The following is a 19396-nucleotide window of genomic DNA, read 5'->3' on the forward strand; positions in this document are numbered from 1 at the left end:
AGAAGATGAGTATTTTGAAACAGTTTGACCCTCTACTATTATTGCATTCCTTTCTATGTTTTGGATTAGAGTGGTGCTATAAAATTTTCTCATTCAAACTATAGAATTTTCCCATTGAACTACAATCAATAGCATATGATGTTTAGTTTGTTTCTTTTTTTACATTCTAATATGAATATGTAAGATATATACTTTTTATATAATACGTGTTTCTTGTTGCAATTATGACATAAATATATAATTTCATTGTTTCTAAAGATATTTTCTATTTACCTTTTAAAACATTTGTGGTTATGACATTACTTACATGTTTTGATTTAACCATAAGTAAATAATTACTATTAGATCGTCTAAGGTAGGAAGTGTCAATAGGTTGTTGTCTCATGAACTTCAACTAGCATAAATAGATGATAAAAGATTATTATAAATACACACATGCAAGTATAACAAGTTCATTTAGTATTTATTATGTCAAAACTTTATTAAAGAGGTTACATCCGAGTAAGAGGGTTTAACAATAGTGCAAGTGCAAATTCTATCATTAAATTTAGAATATTAAGACTATTAAACCTTGTCTAACTCCACATGAATCTATAATTCATTTGATTGAGTTTCCTAAGCTCTCTTGCATTGAGTTGGTTCCCTTAGGATTAGGTAGAATATGAACATAGAAAGTGCTAGGTGATTCTTGAACTTTTAATTCTCAAAGAGGTTTTTTGTTTCTACACTCTTTTTCTTTCTTTTTGAACCCTAAAAAACTTGTAATCTCCAAACTAACCCTTATTAAAATTATTATAAAAAACCTCTTACATCTTTTTTTTCTAATGTTTTCTTAATTAAGTATTATGGAAGGTATTTCCAGATAAAAAAAGACATTTAGAAATACTTAATCTAAAAAATATATAAAAATTACATTTCAAAATGAATGTATCTTTTCGGATTCAGAAATGTCTTTCCAAACACTCAATAAAAAAAAACGTTTATGTTTTAAATTGAGTGTTTTGAAATGTATTTTCAAATTTGAAAATGGTATACTCATTTCAAAAAGAAAATTGTATTCCAAATTGAGTGTTCTAGAAGATATTTTCTTATAAAAAATGATAAAAAAAGAAATTTAAGACTGAATTTGATAAAAACCACATGAAATAAAAGAGAATATTATTTCTAGAATGATTATTATAGATAGGCTCTTCTAAAATATAGATCAAGACTAAAACATCATTTTCTTTACTAATAAAGGATTACTCATACCTAAAAGTCCTTAACTTTTTAAGATAAATATACTAAGAAATATCTCTAACTTAACTAAGGGGTATAAAGTATATTAATTCATGGTTAAGACAAGTATAGTAATTCAAAGAACATAAAAAACTCTTTGGTTTCACGTCAGAGGCACCCAAAATCGACTTTGATACATGAGTGTAAGGAGATTCAACACACATATAAATCTTCACACGGGTAAGATATTGCCGGCATGCTTTTGATACTATACTCCAAAAGACTTATGTGAAACTTTATTTGTATATTAACAATCATCCCCTCAGACAAAGGACTATTGTTCTCCACTTCTCCTACAACAAGAGTCTTATTGTATGTTTATATGAAGTCAATCTTGTATGTTTTTATCTTTATTAATTTATCAACCACTTAAAAAATTATTTCTTACTTCAATTTTGAAAGTAAAAACAGTAATGTTTATATGAAAATTATATATAAATATAAAAGTCCATTATAATAATTATACACTCAAAATCAATTTTGAAAACAAGTTTCCAAACAACATTTATATGAAAATCACATTCATATTTTATGTTGTTCAAACAAAATCACTTCTAAATCACTTTCATTCAAAATCAATTTTACAAATTCACATCAATTAAAATTAATCAATTCGACCAATCCATATCCAAACACACCCTAAAACATACCTAGAACATGCTTCATTAATCGAATAATCATGTTTGAAAAGAGGCAAAGAAAAATGAATAGTTGCACAAGGGTTTTCGGTTTCATATAAAAGATAACCACCAAAAAACTAAAAGGGAAGAAACTTTAGTTCAGATAAAAAGGAGAAATGAAGAACAATAGACCCTTGGCCAAGACAAACATGATAGGAATCCTATTGAGACAATAGAACTACAAATAAAAATAAATAAATCTAGACACAACCAATCGAATGTTCAGTGCAGGTCCAATACTATTATTGGTTTACACAGTCAATATGAAAAGATCGCACAAGTGGTTAAGTTAAATTTTCAAAAAGAAAAGCCAATCATTTATGATTTTGCAGCATCACCAATCAATGCATTGAGTTTCCCAACACATCTTTGAATTCTCAGACATGAAAACTGAACAATATTTCATTGGGTGGGACCATTGACGCTCCAACGTGCCTATTTCACACACTCCATGTTTTACAATTTTGCCCTAAAAGAGTCATATCAGATTTGGTAATCGGGTGACATGTTATCTTCTTTTATTAGAAAACCTTCAGAGCAAAAAGCACTATTTCTCCCCCAATTAATTCTAACCAAACATGCCACTCATACTGCCAACAACACAATTCATACTTGTCTAAATACTACAACTTTGATAGAGCTTATGATTAACATCTCAAGAATACAACACTTCTTTTAAAATGGTAAACTATTGTACAGCCCATGTAACAAGGTGTTCACCAGATACACTTACTTGGATCCACAACAGTACCTTGTCATGCAGAAATTACATATTCCATCAATTCTTTTCTAAATCACAACATAACATAACTACCAGTATATATTTAGACTGAAAACTCAATCGTTATTTTAGCTCAAAAGTCTGGGATCATCTAGCTTAATCTCACATATTCTTCCCTGAAAACCTTTTTTGTTGCATATTGTGCTTTATCTCCCATCCATGAGAATTTTACACTTATGTGACAGTTTTTCTCCACACAAAACCCCTTTTCTTTCTTTTATTTTAACTTTATCCATCTCTTCTTTCTTTTTCTTTTTTTTTTTTTCACTTTAGCAATCTCTATTTCACTCTTGACTTGAGACCAGCTCATCTTTTGTGCTGCTTAAGCTTGTGTAACAGGAAGAGGAATCCACATTAGAAGTGCCAAACATCAGTCTCTATTGATGGATGGACCATACCAAGTTTGAATTGAGCAATGAACACAGAAATTTAAGGCTAACAGCTTTAGCCATCAGAAGGTAATGACATGTCATCTCATTTGGTTCACCTGTGGTATGTGCCATGTGATTTGAAGAACTGATAATCTGGGTGATTCACTTGAAGCTGCCGTAACCAGTTATCTGCGTCCTGCAAGAGAGAATTTGCTAGTTGACTCTCTCTAACTCCATTTTGTGTCCATATAGACCCCTTTAACTTGTAGGAAGCCATTGCAAAAGTTGGTAAGGAAATCTTTGGGACACCATCCACGTGATTTGGATAAACCAAAATTGGACCCTGGGTACCTCCATTTCCTTCAAAATGTAATCAAAAGAAAATTAATACACATTGAAGGTAAAGTTATAAAACTCTAATTACCTTTACCTTTTTTGTAATAAAGCATTACTTGCATGAAAAAGTTTATAAAATCAATCACCAAGTTAAGTAATCTATTACTAGAATAATTTTTCAGAGAGGCATGCTTCTAACAAATTATTCCTTATCAAAGATGAAAGATGAGGAAATGCACTAATGCAGAACATTTGCACTAAATGCACTAATGTAGTTCTTCCCTTTTGTTCCTTTTCTTCCTGCTCTCACATTCCTCATAGTCTTAAACTTATTTGATTCCTAGTATGCTTAATGTGTTTGTCTTAATATATGTGACTTTTGATTATTACTTTTGAATTAGCCTTTAATTTTGAAATCTTTAGCATTTATAATCTACATCTAAACTTTTAGACATGCTGCTATGTGCCAGTGTTTGGGATTGAAAAACTCTTTAGATGCCTATTTCATATTTGATTCTCTAAAGGAATATTTTGTTTTCATAATCTTACGTTCTTGAGATTTTGTAAACAGGTAAAGAAGAAATAAGTTTAATATGAAAGTACATCTAATAACAATGAGGCCAAATGTTGGCGAATCTTGGCATTAAAATGCATGAGTAAATCTAACAATGACATGTACATTAGATAGCTGCATTACGATAAGAACTACAATGCCACTGCAGATCAAACATAAGGTTAAAGTTCCATGATTACCTGTCAAGGGTGTATGCAGTGTATGGTATGTAAGAAAGCATGCATCTAAATCTTTTAATGTTGGACCAGTGGGTATTCGATATATAGGATACCTGAAAGATGCATAAAAAATGTTAGATAGCAGAAAATGCAGCAATAGTTACTAAAGCAAAAAATCAAGTTGTTCTCACCATGCTACAGACATCCAACTAACTGGCAATAAATCACAACTTCTCAGTGACTTGAGGCTAGGATAGTGCCGTGCAAGATCAAGTATCTGTCCAAATAAAAAAAAACATATAAGATGGATTGTTTAAATTAACAGCAAAAAAGCCACACATTAATAGAAACCAGTACTAACCTTGTCAGTCAATGGTTCACGACTATAAGGAGGATCGTGATCAAAATACTCAAAAAGAAGATATTGAGAATTCCCAGTTTCACTATCATCGCTAGAAAATCCCTCTTGCATTCTATTGCGCTTATCATGTATAGATAGCCTGCTCATTTGAATCGAAACGTCACCTTTATGATATTGACCATTTCCTTGCGCTACAAAAAGTTCAGTCCTTTTTCCAAATTCACTGTCACTGCTTCCATCACTGCTTGAATCTCTGTAATAATCACCATCGCTGTCTTCACTGGTGTACCTGATGACAAAAAAAAAAAGGAGACATGGTATGGTTACACACAAAAGCGCAGTAGTGCATTCTTCAGAAAAACATACAATAAGACATGAAGCAATGTATTGTTGGCATACTATTGACAACATACAGGAATCAGTCGCCAGAAATAAAGAAAGAATCCAAGTTAAAAAAAAGTTCCTAATTATTGAGATGAGAAATTGTTAATACCTTGACTTATTATTTGACTTCCTGGCTGATTGACTATATAGCTGAATAGCCGACAAATAAGGAACATAGTATTGGACAACAGATTGTCTTTGATCAAGTACCAGAGGGACTCCTGCTCCGTATACACTCCACTCCTTAAACGATTCCCAGAGATCATTTAGGGCAAAGTAAGATTGATACTCTACATCACAAGTCTTCCAACCTCTCATTGTTGTCTACACCCACAACATAACAAAACCAAGTCCAGAGTAAGTAAGCTGAGTGAAAAAGGAGTGAAATTCATCAATCTTATGCCTAAAGCTGGTAAAATATTTCTGCAAGATTTAGCATTCCATCAACTGTAAGTCAGATACGAACAGAAAAAAGACCAAAAAACATGTGTTTGTTTAGCTGTTAAGGTTGAATCATCCAAGATTACATTTATATACATCAATGATAACGTTCACATATTTCACATATTTCGTTCATTCTGACAAACTGACTCTTGGTCCAGAATTGTTATTTTGAATCAACTTTTGCATTCGATTAAAAATCTATAGAGTTTTACTACTAACTTGTTTTGAGAATAAAAACACTCAAACATAAATTAGTTTACTTCAAACTCAATTTTAACCAAAATCAATTTGGCAATTTCACACTCAAACATAAACTAAGTGGATATTGTTGTACTCTCCAAGTCCAGTAAAGTAAAAATCATCACTCAGAAGATAACTCAACTGCATAATTGCATAAAGGAAAAGACGCATAATGGACAAGATGAGATCAACCTTAGCTAAATATTGAGCTGGGACTAAAGGAGTTGTGGACCCCAGAAACCGATCAATGTTGCTAGCAGGCTCTACAGAAGAGCAAGAAGATGGTTTGCTCAACAAGTATGAAGACTCGTTGGGATTCCCATTCTCAGAAGCAATAAGTTCCCTCTCTGAAATTGAATCAGCACTCTCAGTTTCACCACCCTTCTCTCTTTGTACCAGTTTACGCTGATTCTGGTTCTTCCTTGCCTTCACCGGAATGTAAAAGTGATCATCACCACGAACACCTCCAAATTGCAAAGCCGTCCCCAACATTTTCCACCACTCTCAACAAAGTAACTTTTCAAAAAAACAAAAAAAAAAAGAGAAATATTGTATTATCAAGAAAAGAAGAAGAATACCAGACCCAGACTGAAAAAAGACAAGTCTTTTTTTACTTTTCCAATGAAGGACCAAAAAACCAAAGAAAATTCAGAAGCGGGTCAATACTCTGAGTTTCTTTCTAGACTCTACACACACAAACACACACAAATGCTTTGAGCAAAAAGAGGATCAATACATGGGAACAGTGGTTATTTTCTGGGAGTTTCTCAGCAACCAAACACCAATAAGGAATAAAAAGATAACAATAATGAAGTTCTGATGAGAATCTGAAGATGACAGAAACCCAGAAGAGAGTTGGCGTGAAGAAAAAGAGGATCAAAGAATGTGCGAAAGGGAAGAGAGGGAGGGTACCTTGATTGATTGGATGAGAGAAAGTAGAATGAATTTGAAGGAATATATGCGTGAAGTAATGAACAGAGACAGAGAGAGGGAGAAGTAAAGTTTCTTCTTGAACCACACTGGAACAGAGAAGAATGGGCTTATAGAAACTCGGTGCCACCATGAGGGAGAATATCATGTGCTGAATTTGGTGGGGTTAGGAGCATGATTATTGTGGAAAATACATATTAATAAAAACACTTTGATAAACATAGGAATTAGTTGAGAAATTGGTAGATATGATATCCTAGTATGCAACTGTTAGCATTTGGTTTGTATAGTAACTAAATATGTTTCTTTCTTTTTTCATCTTTTGTCTATTAGTAATACTTTCTTTTAATTGTTTAAATAAATAGCATATATATTTATAAAATAATGGTAAATAAAGTTTTAAGTCCTCTTAATTTTGAATTTTATTATTTTTATTTATTAGACATTTAATTTTTTGTATTTTTTAATTAAATTTTTGTTGTTTAATTTTCCATTATTTAAGTAATGTGATTATTATTTTAATCTATTATATTATTTTTTTCTTTAGCTGTTAAAAAAGTGAAATTTTCTAATTAATAAAATAATATTATGATCTGACTTTTACAATAATAAATAATAATTATTTTATCTATTAAAAATATAAACAGGATTAAAAAGTATAAAAATTTAATAGTAACTAATTGAGAATACACAAATTTATAATAGATTTAAAATTTAATTAAATCAAAAAATAATGTATGTTTTTATTCAATTATAAGTTATTGCATGTAATAAATTATTTTTTATTTAATCAAGAATAAAATAAACACAGAAAGATCTTAAATTAGAAATTTTTTTATATAATCAATAAATTTGAAATAAATAAGTTATTGTTTCTAAAATTGTTAACATCTATTAATTTTTCTGTGCATATGGGTATTTTTATAATTTTTTAGTTTTTCAATAATTTGAAAACTTTGTAATATTTTAATATTTGTATTTTATAAAAAATCAAAAGAGAAAAACAAGAAAAAAAAAATGCCAAATGTTTGAGACTAAAATTCTCACTCTTGTTTCATTCATGCAATGTGATCAACCAGGATTGAATGCAGTAACAAAATGAATGACATGTATACAAGAATTCATATTTGAACTGTGATTGGTTAAATTGAAATTATGTCTATTTCTGAGTAAAATTAATAGGTTTTAAAATCAAATTTGACAAAGCACAAACCAATTTGTATAGTTGTAATATGTTTTTATTGTTTTGAAATGTTACTCTTAAAAGTATATTAGTATTTGATTTGGTATAGTGTTGTTTAAATTATTGGTAGTTTTTTATTTAATATAACACATAATTTAGAACAAATAAGTGATTTATTTATAACACATTTTGTATTTCTTTTTTGAAATAATATTTTTTTTCCTAATTAAATATTATGAACAATTTTTTATATCAATAAATAACTTGATAAAAGAATTTTAAAAAACATCAATAATGAAGATAAATATAATATATTGATAATATCATTTTACAAATTTGATAAAACCAGTGAAATTGATTATTTTATTGATATGTATCACGACCGAAAGGAGTAACATTTTATAGTATTTGAATACCATTGTTTAAAATTATTTTATCTTTGAAAAGTATTTAATTAAATAAAATACACAGTTTAAAATGTGTTAAAAACATATTTCTCCTAGAAAGGCACAAGATATTCATTTTCTGTTATTAACCAAATATTAACATTGATCTAAATATGAAAATAAACCGAAAAATTAATATTTGTGAAATATATTGAAAGAATTAAAAGATTTTACAAGAACATTTAATGAATAAGGTTTTGGTTGGGTTGGTCAGGAAAAACAATGCAATTGACACGTGCAGAGGATGAGTAGGTGGGACACGTGGGAAATATACATCTCTTCATGCCTGCCACTCACTTTTACAGTAAACCTCCATTTGTTGTTTTACATTGTCAGTTATTTCAACCACAATTATTACAAAATCTCTATTTTAAATCATATTTATTATGACTTTAACAACAAAAATCTACTGCTAAATGCACAAAACTGACAATAAAAAATAGTTTTACATGATTTCGATATAAATATTATAATAATTAATCTCAAAATTATTAGTGATTAACTTAAACACTAATTTATTTAGTAAATTAAAATATAATTTATAAACTAATTATATTTATTTATTTATAATTATTATTGTTTTAAAAAATAATAAATTTTAGTTTATAAATTAGTATTTAAATTAATTATTATTATAAATTCATGGATTTTGCTTTTGATAACTTCCAAAAACCTTTTCCCAATAGAGATATATATAAATTCATGTTCCTCTCTTGTTTTATCTTATGTGAAACTTTATTTTTATCCAACTTTTACAGTAAAATTGAAAACTATTTAATAGAGATATCAAAACGGATCATCCGGCTCGACCCGACCCGACTCAGCACGAATTGGTCACTTAGTGAGTCAATCTATCCTGACTCATTTATTAGCAAGCTAGAAAAATTCAAACTCGATCCGATCCACCACGGGTTTGTGGGTAAACGGGTTGGGTCACTGGCTCACTTAATTACAATTTTTTTAAAATAAAAAAAAAATACAAATTTTTTAATTCAAATCTAAACAAATTTCACTCCTAGGGTTTTGAAAATAAGGAACTTAAATAATTTTTTCCAATAAAAAATAATAATAAATATTTTTTATAAAATTAAAATTAATTTAATAAAATAAAATTAGGTAGCTGGGTTGGTTGGTGAACTCGGCCCACCACGAGTTCAACTCACATGAGCCGGGTTTAAATGAACCGTGTTGAAATCTGACTCGCATAAAAAAAATACAATTTTTTTAAACTCAATCCAGTTCAAACCTGTGGTGTGCTGGATTGGCCCGAGGGTTGTGATCCATTTTGACAACTCTAGTATTTAAAAATTGTTTTTATATTTTCTAGTAATTATAATGTATTATTGTTATACATAAAAAAAATATTAAATAAGTAACATTATAATATTATATTGCGAATATGAGTGATGTCTAAATTTTTACTTTTTAACTAAGCAAAGCTCCCTACCTCCAAAAGTTAAAATGTATTTATTATCGTGATATTTTATATTGAAAGTACAATTGCTACTTTGAGTCTTGATTATGCTTGTTAAATCACATTCACATCACTCAATTTTTAAAATTTTTAAAAAGAATGAATCACTAAAATTTTAAAAAGAATGAATGCAAAGACAAGTTTTAAAAACATTTAGACGAGGGAGTTTAAAATAGATTACCAATGTATTATTTTAAAATGTTGAGATATTATAAAATTAATTTATTATCTATTTATATAAAATTTTTATCTTTTTAAGTTTTGTTTTCTTTAATTTCTTTACAGTACCTCATAAATACATTCATATTTTTTAGTTTTAATTTTAAATTTTTTTAAAATAATTAAGTTTATGTCAAAATCAATCGATCAAATTTTGTCAAAATAAGTATTTTTTTACTAAGAAACTTGTCATTGTATTATTTTACGTGAGATTTAAATTATTATTAAATGTGTCATTTAATTGATAAAAGATAAGTTTTTAATTATGTGAAGATCTAAAAACTAATATTTAGAAATAATAGTGGTTTTTTACGAGTTTTATTATTTAAAAAACTCATTATTTTTTAGAAATTACTTTTGTAAAGTTTTTTGTTTTATTATTTATTTGTTTTGATTTATCATCTTATCGAGCTATTCCTATATATTCAATTAAATTTTTCATTTGAGTAAGTGAATTTTATGTCTCTTTCTTAGGTTTGTATGTTTCTCTTTTACATGTAATTTTTCTTTTATTGCATTTGTCTTATGAGTTATCTATGAGAATCTTTATTCATCAGTAATCATAAACGTATGATCTAATAATTGTTATGATGTTTCTACGTGTAGATAGAACATCCAGTGAGATTAAAGGAGTCTTGATATTTTAGAGCAGTTAGAGTTGTTATACCATGTAATAAGGGAATCTAATTTTTACTCTTATGTGTTTGTTCTACAGTGAATTTTGGTGTGGGTACTAAATTATTGCTTTTAGTTTATATGTTTGATAGTTGTAGATAGTGAAATTAAATGTTTTAATTCAATTACATGCTTATAATGGTTTGAGATTGTGAGCTTTCTATGATATATATGTATCGATGAATGTGGTTTAAAGATTGAATTAGTATAATTATAATTTTTGGCTTGGATTGTGTTTGTTAATTTGAAATCGGTGTGCTTATGATTTGTATGAAGCTTAAGAGTGAGATTTGGTATGATTAAAACTATAATTTTGCAAAGATTTTGTTATATGTATTATGTAGAGTTGCCGAGTGAGGTTGTCCATCACAAAGTTAGAGAACTCACTCAATTGATGGTTGTTGGGTGAGTGTATTCTCGCTAAGCGGCACAAAGTATATGAACTTATTGACTTTGTGGTCACTAGGCAAGAGTATTATCGATGGGCGATGTCCAAGACAAAGAACTCACTGACTTGATTTTCGTTGGGTGTCATCTATAATTGTTAGACGAAATTCTTCAAATTAAATCTTGGTAGCTTCAAGGGTGCTCTCGCTGGGCATGGAAGGCTAGCGTTAAGCGAGAATAATTGGAATTTTCTAAAGAGTTTTAATCATTAGGCGAGTCATGAACTGGTTAAGCAAGGTTGAGTTGTTTTAATGAAATCTTTATAGGATTTTAAGAATGTTTAGTTGTTAATTAATATTTTAAGAATGTTTATCTATTTGTATGGAAATGTATGAGTTTTGATAATGTTATATGCTCAAATCCAAGGAGGATATTAGGCCTATACTTCTTTAAGATATGTATTGAAGTATGGATTCGGGAATGAAGATTATCCTGATACTCTACTAATTATTGAGACTCATCTAGAAAAGAATGAGTTAAGTGGTAAGAGTAATAGGAAATCCTAATATAAGAACAATTTCATGGTTCTTATAATGGGGGGAGTACTAATATTGTGTGTGGTAGAGCACTAAGGCCACCATAGATGTTAAATCTCTAAGAATCTAACATCAATACATATTATCTAGATAATTTAGTCTAAAAAAGTCTTTTGATGCATGGCATGTGATGTGATATCTATTTAAATTGTATAATACTACTTTATGATAAAATTTGTGTATGATGTTCTTTTTATAAATTAGCTTATCATCTTGTGTTTCATTGGTTTTTGTTGTATGTATTTTCTTTTTTTACAATGAATAACATATGAGAAAATACATGTTGATCTAGCCTATTAAGAAAATGACGCAACTATCTAACTATAGAAATATAATTTCTTGTTGCCTTTTATTTTTTGAAAAATATTGTATTTTTTTTATCTATCTTTATATTTCATTTGGTTTGTATACATATTTAAAATAATAAATGAGTATAAATTATAATTATTGAAATAGATGAAATAAGAGAAATATCTCAATTAATATTACTAGTTGATAAAATAATTTTCTTAAAAATACTAAATGATTTTATTTTTCATTTAAAATATTTAATTTTAATGTTTAGTTTGATGTGAAAGAAGATGACTAGTGATATATAAGTACTAAACATACAAATTAATTAATGTATACTCGAAGTAATGATGTTAACTTCACATTTTAAAATTATACCAATTTTAAATATTTTAAAAATTAAAATTTTGTTTAGAGTGTCAAAATGAATTGATTTCTTTTAGTTCAATAGGTTATTGACTTGCTGTTTTGGTCCAATATATTCTTGGTATTGTTAATAATGAGTCAATTCAGGTTGATCTGTCACAAAAAAATATTACAGACTAGAAAATTAGCTTGTCAATTTTTTTTTAGTTTTTAGTTTATATATATATATATAATTATATCTAATCATATAAATAATTTTTAAAATTTTAATTTATTAATTAATATTTTTAATTGAATAAATTAAAATGATCACATATACATAATAAATTACTTTATTATAATTAATAAATTAGAATTTAATTTATAAGTGTTAATTTATATTCTTGGAAAAATATAATATATAAAATGTTAATATTTTAAATTGTTTTTACTTTAAGAAAAAAATGAATCATCAATTAATTCATTTCATCTCATCTTTTAATCAATAATTTGACATGTTAGATAAAGTGAATTAAAATTGTTGGATTAAAATTTTTAACCCGTTGTAGAAGCTAGTAATTGGCATGAACCGTGACACAGTTTACCCTCTTATTTCATTGCTATAATTGTGTTAGTTTAAATAAGATGGTTTCTTATGAAGAAAAAATTTCGCATTAAAAAATATTATTGTAATTATATTTGTGAGGAAAAAAAATGGCTTAATATCTTATTTTGTCCTCAGTTTTGATCGAAAATGTCAAATTAATTTAACCTTTAATGTTGCTTGTATGAATTTAACAGAAAAAATTTTATTATGCAAATTTTATTAAGTGAACGTATTTTTTAAACAATTAACTAATTTGATGTTTTCGAGTAAAACTAAAACAATATAATATTAAGAAAAAAAAATTCAACTAAAAGTGAAAAAAAACATCCTCATCAGAGAAATCGATGGAAAGCGTGGAAACTTAATAGTGTCGATTACGAATTGGTCCACATCGTTTCAGCCATGAATATGATATATCATTCCATACACGGTGTCTATTCATTGCATTAAATCACTTACAAGAATGGGTCCTGTGAACTGCAAAAGTTAAATGAAAACCCACAATCTCACAAACTTCTAAAATTCAATAATTCACACATTTTTATTTTTGAATAATATATTTAGAAACGAGTGTAAATATGAGGATAATTATGAAAATTATTTGTTGTCTTATTTTATTTATGAGGATAATTATTTGGCATTAATCTCAAGATTTTTTATACATCACACATTTCACTAAAAAAGAGATTCATCAAGAGAATATTAGTCACTTAAAACGTGAATTTACCATTATAAGACATAGTTTGATAGGTCAATGAGCTCTTATTAAGTTCTTCAAAATAGATTATGAAAATGATTTTATTTTATTTTATTAAAGAAAACTTATATATAAATATTTATATGGAAAGTACTTAATTAATTTGAACATTTAGTATAAGATAATGATACTTTGACAATATTTTTTTGACAATATTTTAACATTATTTACATATTATTTTGTGATTGGTTCATAGTGTTTATAATTATTATTATTGATTGTTAAGTAATTTTGGATTAATATACGTAAATGATATTAAAATATTGGTAAAGTATTTGTTAGTTTGTCAGTGAGTTTCTTTCATGCGAATTTTCTAAGCAAATCCAACTATTAAGATTATGTGTCGTATTGTTTTTCTGAGAATTTTTATGAATATTGTAAGTTTGTGTTATTGTTGTTTTTGACAGCTTCGAGGTATTTCTAGTAGCTTCATATATAAATTTAGAATGTTGTAAGCATTGAGTGGCATTGAGTGAAACTGAAAAAGAAAGAAGTGGACCCTTGATTTCCATATAAACCTAATCTCTCAATTCAATTACACAAGACTGACCCACTGCTTTTCAAACAACTCGTACACTCTTTCCTGGATTTTATTAGATATACTTACTATTATTCTGAGAATTTCCAATTAAAGGTTTATTTAATCAAATATTTTAATTAAAATACGTTGATTTAGTATAAACATTTAAGACCTGAGTTTTAAATAAGATTCTGAATTTTAAGAAAAAATATATTTTATATTTTAGAAAAATAAATATTATAAAAGTTTAATAGAAATAAACAATTAATGTTTAAGTTTTTTTATTTTTAACACTTAATTATAAATAATTTAGTCTTTTTCTTTTTTCTCTTTAAAAACGTGTTCCCGCCTATTTAGTAAACATATTTAAGAACATGACCTATTAAAACTTATTAAGTTTTATTATAACGAAGCAACTCAAATATATTTTTATTAGGACATATTTACATATTATATGTTGTATAATCATGTTATTATTAATTATATTATTATTATATATTTAAAGTAAGTATTATTTTAATAGAAACATAAATCTATATTTCATGATCCCACAAATATAACTATTGTTTTTCAAAAAATACTCACTTAATAATTGCTTATACATATTCATAAATATCATAATTTTCTTAATTACTTTAGGATTAGTAAGTAAATTTTTCTTTTTGAGCAACAAACAGTTCAATTTTAATTAACAAAACTTTCAAACTAGGAGCTTACCATCTGTATATAAATTCCAATAAAATAAAGAACAATGTATTCATGTATCTTTATTGTGACAAGTTACTTTCTCACAATTTTTAATGAAATTATCTTGATCAAGTTAAATTTTAATTTTCTTAATTATCTTAAAATATTTAGATTTTCTTAATTGAGATTAAGAATGACATATAGGATATTTATAAAGATGACAAAAACAATTGATTGAACAGGAAAGAAGAGTTGATGTTTTAGTGGGTTATTTTCCCAGAATATGTAAGGCATAGCCCACAAATATATTTTGATATGATAAAGAAAAGATATGGGTGAGAAAATATAGATGGTATGTCTGAATGGAAGGGAAATAATGTGTGGCTGAGAAGAATGAAAAAGGTGGGTCCAAGGCTTGTGTCAATGTAGGTTTGTCACAAAAATTTAAGAAAGGACAATTATATAAAGGAAGGGTTACAATGCATATGGTGAAATTGGGATGAGACATGTGACTATCCTTATTCAGATTATCAAATGAATGGGCCCTCATTGGGGTTTGGTTTGGTTTGGGGTTCTTAAACTTTAGTGTGTCCATGTCTTGCTAAGGATATAATGACAACATTTACCAGTATACATATGCCACCACATACCATTTTATCAGCACATTCACAAACACTAATGTCTAGTCTAGCATGTCTGCGTTGTTGAAATTAAAGGAACCATGCTTTTGGAAGAAAGGATGCAAAAGAATAGACAAGATTTTTCAGAAGAACAAATGATATTCTTTATATAAATGGTGTGACTACACAGTTAAATAACCAACAAAGAAAAAGAAAAAGAGAACAGTGAGAAGAAAACAACATTCCTATTGTGGGATACAAATAAACAATTGTGAAAGTGAAACAATGATCTAAAGTGAATCTCAAAAGCGGGTTTCTGAAGTTACTGTCTAACTGATAATCACTGGTAGTGTGTGTGAATGAAGACTATGTCATCTGGTTGAATCCCCATTTTCCTTTACTTATGCCTTCCAAGGTCTCTAGCACCTGTTTCATGGATGGTCTGAACTCCTTGGGACACTGCACACACTGAAATGCTAACTCTGCCACTGCTGATATCATTTCCAAAATGTTCTTGTCAGAACCACAGGAAAAGCTTTCATCAACTATCTCGTTTAATTCATTGTTCAAGATTTTTCTCTTTGCAAATTGTGCCAGAGTCTCATTATCTGTGCCTGCAACTAAACTTGGGTGGATAGATGATATGAGTTCAAACAAGACCACTCCAAAACTATATACATCACTTTTGTTACTGACCCTTCCAGATATATAGTAGTCAGGATCTATATAAGCACGAGTTCCTACTGGAATAGTTGTAACATGAGTAACATGATCTGGAAGAGACCGTGAGAATCCAAAATCAGCAACTTTAACAGTAAAATTTTCATCCAACAGAATGTTACTCCCTTTCACATCACGGTGGATGACACTTGAGTCATGAAGAAATACCAATGCAGTTGCAGTTTCAATGGCAATATTCAATCTAGTTTGCCATGGTAGTTTACCACTGGAAGACTCATGAAGATGTTTAGAAAGTGTGCCATTGGAGATGTACTCATACACTAGCATGTGTTTCTTGCAATGGCGAGAAGTGCGGCCATAGAGTGAGACCAGATTTTGGTGGTGCAAGAGACCTAAGATATCTGATTCTTTCATGAATTGCTTAATGGTCTCTTCTGTCTCATTCTCGTCATGGAAACATTTTATTGCAACCTCTAGTCCATCTTTAAGTTTTCCTATTACAATGGAATGCCATCAGAACAAAGATAAATCTATTGGTGTGAAATATTTTTGTATGTAACAAATAAAGGAGGATATATGCATGATTTTAATAATTATGCACGATCAATGTAAAAGGTGTTTACATGGTCAATTAATCAGAAATAACCATTGACACAAATGTTAACATGTTCATTATTGAAGCCAATAAACTTATTATACATGGTGATTTCTGATTAGATGACAATATAAAACTGTTTTACACTGTGCATAATCTAACTTCTATATGCATATTTCTTACAGAGAACCATGATTTAAATTATGAGGACTAATTAGTCTCTCACCATAGTATACGCTGCCATACCCTCCCTTACCAAGGCAGGTGCCAAAATTGTTAGTAGCTTCTTCAAGTTCAGCATGGTGGAAGATTTTCAAAGCTGAAATGTATGGATTATAAGACGGTATTAAAACCTTTTATCCTCAGTCTGTAAACACTAAAACATATAGAAGCCAGAAAACCATGAGAGAGGAAAAGGGATATAATATGGTTTTGAAATTGTACCTTTAGTTGAGTGAGAGTTTGTTACATATCTCCCTTGCTTCATTTCATTGAGAATATCTAGCACCTGTTCCATGTTTGGCCTCGATTCCTGTGGACATTTCATACAGAGAACTGCAAGCTCAGCTGTAGCAGTCATCAACTGCTTGATGTTAAGGTTTGATTGGAACCCAAGTCTTGGATCAAACAGCTCCACCAAAGTTTTGTTTTCAATTTTTCTGCTTAAAAGGGTATTAAGATTATCCTCCTCATTCATAATATGGAATATTGAAAGCTTTGATGATAGAAGCTCACACAACACCACTCCAAAGCTATAAACATCAATTTTCACACTAAGCTGGCCTTTTGTCAAATACTCTGGGTCTATATAACCACTTGAACCTACTCTATCACTAGTAACATGGGTGGTGTCAACAGGAACTCCATCTGGAAGTTTGCATGATAAATGAAGGTTACCAAGTTTAGCAGAAAAGTTCACATCTAGGAGAATATTGCTGGATTTCACATTACGGTGGATGATGCCGTAATAGTGAAGATAGGCCAATGCATTTGCAATATCAATGGCTATATCCAATCGTTTAAGCCAGGGTAGTGCAATGTTTTCGTCCTTTTCACCTCGAAAATGTGCAGCAAGATTTCCACTGGATAGGTATTCATGCACGAGCAGAGGTTCCTCACGATGAGAAGTACATCCGTAAATTGACACAATATTTTTGTGAGGTAAGTAATTTAGGATAACAGTTTCATTGATAAACTGTTGCAATATGTAGCGCTTGTCTTCTGTAAAGCGCTGGATTGTAATCTCACGTCCATCCTCAAGTGTTCCTAAAACAATTGATATAAATAATCATAAGAAAATGTTTTGAGCAAAATCATGAGGTATAGTCTTTAAAATTCTTTTCATGTTAATCAAAATTGAAGTTATACATTGATACTTGGTTCCAGTCACAGCAAATTATCCAAAATTCCTCTATATAGAAGCTTATGGCACAGTCTCTTACCGTAGTACTGACTGATAAAGCCTTTCTTTCTTTCTCCACTACCAAGATGACGAGATTGATCAAAATTATTTGTGGCCTTTTCAATTTCCTTGTAGGGAATGATTGGCCACTTCAAGTTACTGCGCTTTTGAAATGTGTCAGAAGATGTGCTGGGGAAGCAGCACTGACAGAGATCCCACCTAAATCTCATGAGGTAATTACCACAAGTTGCAGGGTCGTTGGGATGCTGATGGTGACTGAGGTAAAAGGTGACTAATTAGAAATCAAAATTTCTCTGCATGTTAAACTCTATATCGTCTAATTCCTGTTCTAATAGGATCAAAGAATTAGAAGTTAATGGAGTAAGATGAACCGGACAAGACCACTATATGCAATAAAACATTTTCTGTGTTTATGCAATAAAACATTTTCTGTGTCTAACATAGTTGCATATTTATGACTTGGGTTTAAGATACCTGATCAATCTATAACAACCTTGTACTAATTGATCCGGTTAGTGATAATACCTTAATTTGAATGGTATCCAAAATTATTCCTTGTAAACACTAAACAGAGAATTAGACAAATACGAGTTTTCCTATAGATACTATTCTCATGTACAGATGGTTTTTATGCATATCTTTATGTGCTGAGATTATACTTTTGGTTGAATGAGATGAACAACATCATTTACACAAAAGAATTCATCACAATCAAGAATATTATATGTAAAACAGAGACTAGGTTTCTTAGTTCTTACCTAGTGTAGAACAAACAATCCCAAGAAAGACAAGGTGCTCCCAACAGTGTTGGAGAATAAATTGTATACCCTTTCAAAGAATTATCTGTTACTGACAAAGTAATCTAGAAAAAGAAATTCTCCAAGGTATTAAGGCCCTTCTTGAATGAGTGTTGTTCGATGAAGTTGAGAACTTTAGAGTCAAGAGTATTGGAAAGTGGAGTTTTAATCGGTATTGAGGTTCAGTTAAAGATCGACAAAAGGGGGCATTGGAAAGGAATGAACAGAGAAGCTGCAGAAAAAGCAAGGAAGGAAACAGGAGCTGCAACACAACACTTCAGATTTTTTATATGAACATGCATTTATTAAGGATGACTTTGCTACAACAGTGTTGTTTTGACTGAAGTATTTGTCGGTTTTATATTATATAATTATAGTTTTGAACTACCATTTTAATAAAGTGTTTTTATTATAATTTTTGTTCACAAAAAATAAAATCTTATTTAAAAAACTCAATTCAATTGTATTCATAATACTATGAAAGAAAAAAAAATTGGTTATAAAATCCTTTTGTCATAAACGATAAGATTTTATATTTTATTAGATAAATTTCACT

The 19396-nt window shown here is 29.0% G+C and overlaps 2 protein-coding genes across 5 annotated transcripts; both read right to left on the reverse strand.

Annotated features, from left to right (window-relative positions):
* Positions 1 to 2570: 2570 nt before the first annotated feature.
* Positions 2571 to 6700, reverse strand: LOC108343732 (uncharacterized). 3 transcript variants are annotated; one of them, XM_017582079.2, is made up of 7 exons: positions 6520 to 6700; positions 5800 to 6123; positions 5033 to 5247; positions 4540 to 4828; positions 4370 to 4455; positions 4200 to 4291; positions 2571 to 3470 (listed from the first exon to the last, which is right to left on the reverse strand). In XM_017582079.2, exons 2-7 carry the CDS (start codon positions 6097 to 6099, stop codon positions 3223 to 3225), a joined length of 1230 nt encoding a protein of 409 aa, XP_017437568.1. In that variant the 5' UTR covers positions 6100 to 6123; positions 6520 to 6700; the 3' UTR covers positions 2571 to 3222. The 3 variants fall into 3 exon arrangements, with proteins under 3 accessions (XP_017437568.1, XP_017437569.1, XP_017437567.1); XM_017582080.2 differs by having other exon boundaries at positions 6344 to 6700; XM_017582078.2 differs by having other exon boundaries at positions 5800 to 6700.
* Positions 6701 to 15483: 8783 nt separating this feature from the next.
* On the reverse strand, positions 15484 to 19138 carry LOC108343906 (probable receptor-like protein kinase At5g20050). Of its 2 annotated transcripts, none has more exons than XM_017582348.2 (5): positions 18802 to 19138; positions 18063 to 18298; positions 17065 to 17886; positions 16847 to 16939; positions 15484 to 16519 (listed from the first exon to the last, which is right to left on the reverse strand). In XM_017582348.2, the coding sequence occupies exons 2-5, from the start codon at positions 18250 to 18252 to the stop codon at positions 15711 to 15713; spliced, it is 1914 nt and encodes a 637-aa protein (XP_017437837.1). In that variant the 5' UTR covers positions 18253 to 18298; positions 18802 to 19138; the 3' UTR covers positions 15484 to 15710. The 2 variants fall into 2 exon arrangements, with proteins under 2 accessions (XP_017437837.1, XP_017437835.1); XM_017582346.2 differs by having other exon boundaries at positions 18063 to 18366.
* Positions 19139 to 19396: the final 258 nt, after the last annotated feature.

This window comes from Vigna angularis, chromosome 8 (assembly GCF_016808095.1).
Source record: "Vigna angularis cultivar LongXiaoDou No.4 chromosome 8, ASM1680809v1, whole genome shotgun sequence".
Classification (NCBI taxonomy): domain Eukaryota; kingdom Viridiplantae; phylum Streptophyta; class Magnoliopsida; order Fabales; family Fabaceae; genus Vigna; species Vigna angularis.

Bases quoted from the DNA above. Each gene is read 5' to 3' on its own strand.
- LOC108343732 (XM_017582079.2), bottom strand. From the start codon at position 6,099: ATGTTGGGGACGGCTTTGCAATTTGGAGGTGTTCGTGGTGATGATCAC. The intron at 5,248-5,799 runs GTTGATCTCATC...TTGTGGGTGTAG, and splicing joins CAGCTCAATATTTAGCTAAG to ACAACAATGAGAGGTTGGAA. The intron at 4,829-5,032 runs GTATTAACAATT...TTTTGTCATCAG, and splicing joins AAGTCAAATAATAAGTCAAG to GTACACCAGTGAAGACAGCG.
- LOC108343906 (XM_017582348.2), bottom strand. From the start codon at position 18,252: ATGAGATTTAGGTGGGATCTCTGTCAGTGCTGCTTCCCCAGCACATCT. The intron at 16,940-17,064 runs GTACAATTTCAA...CATACATTTCAG, and splicing joins AAACTCTCACTCAACTAAAG to CTTTGAAAATCTTCCACCAT. The intron at 16,520-16,846 runs GTGAGAGACTAA...CCATTGTAATAG, and splicing joins GTATGGCAGCGTATACTATG to GAAAACTTAAAGATGGACTA.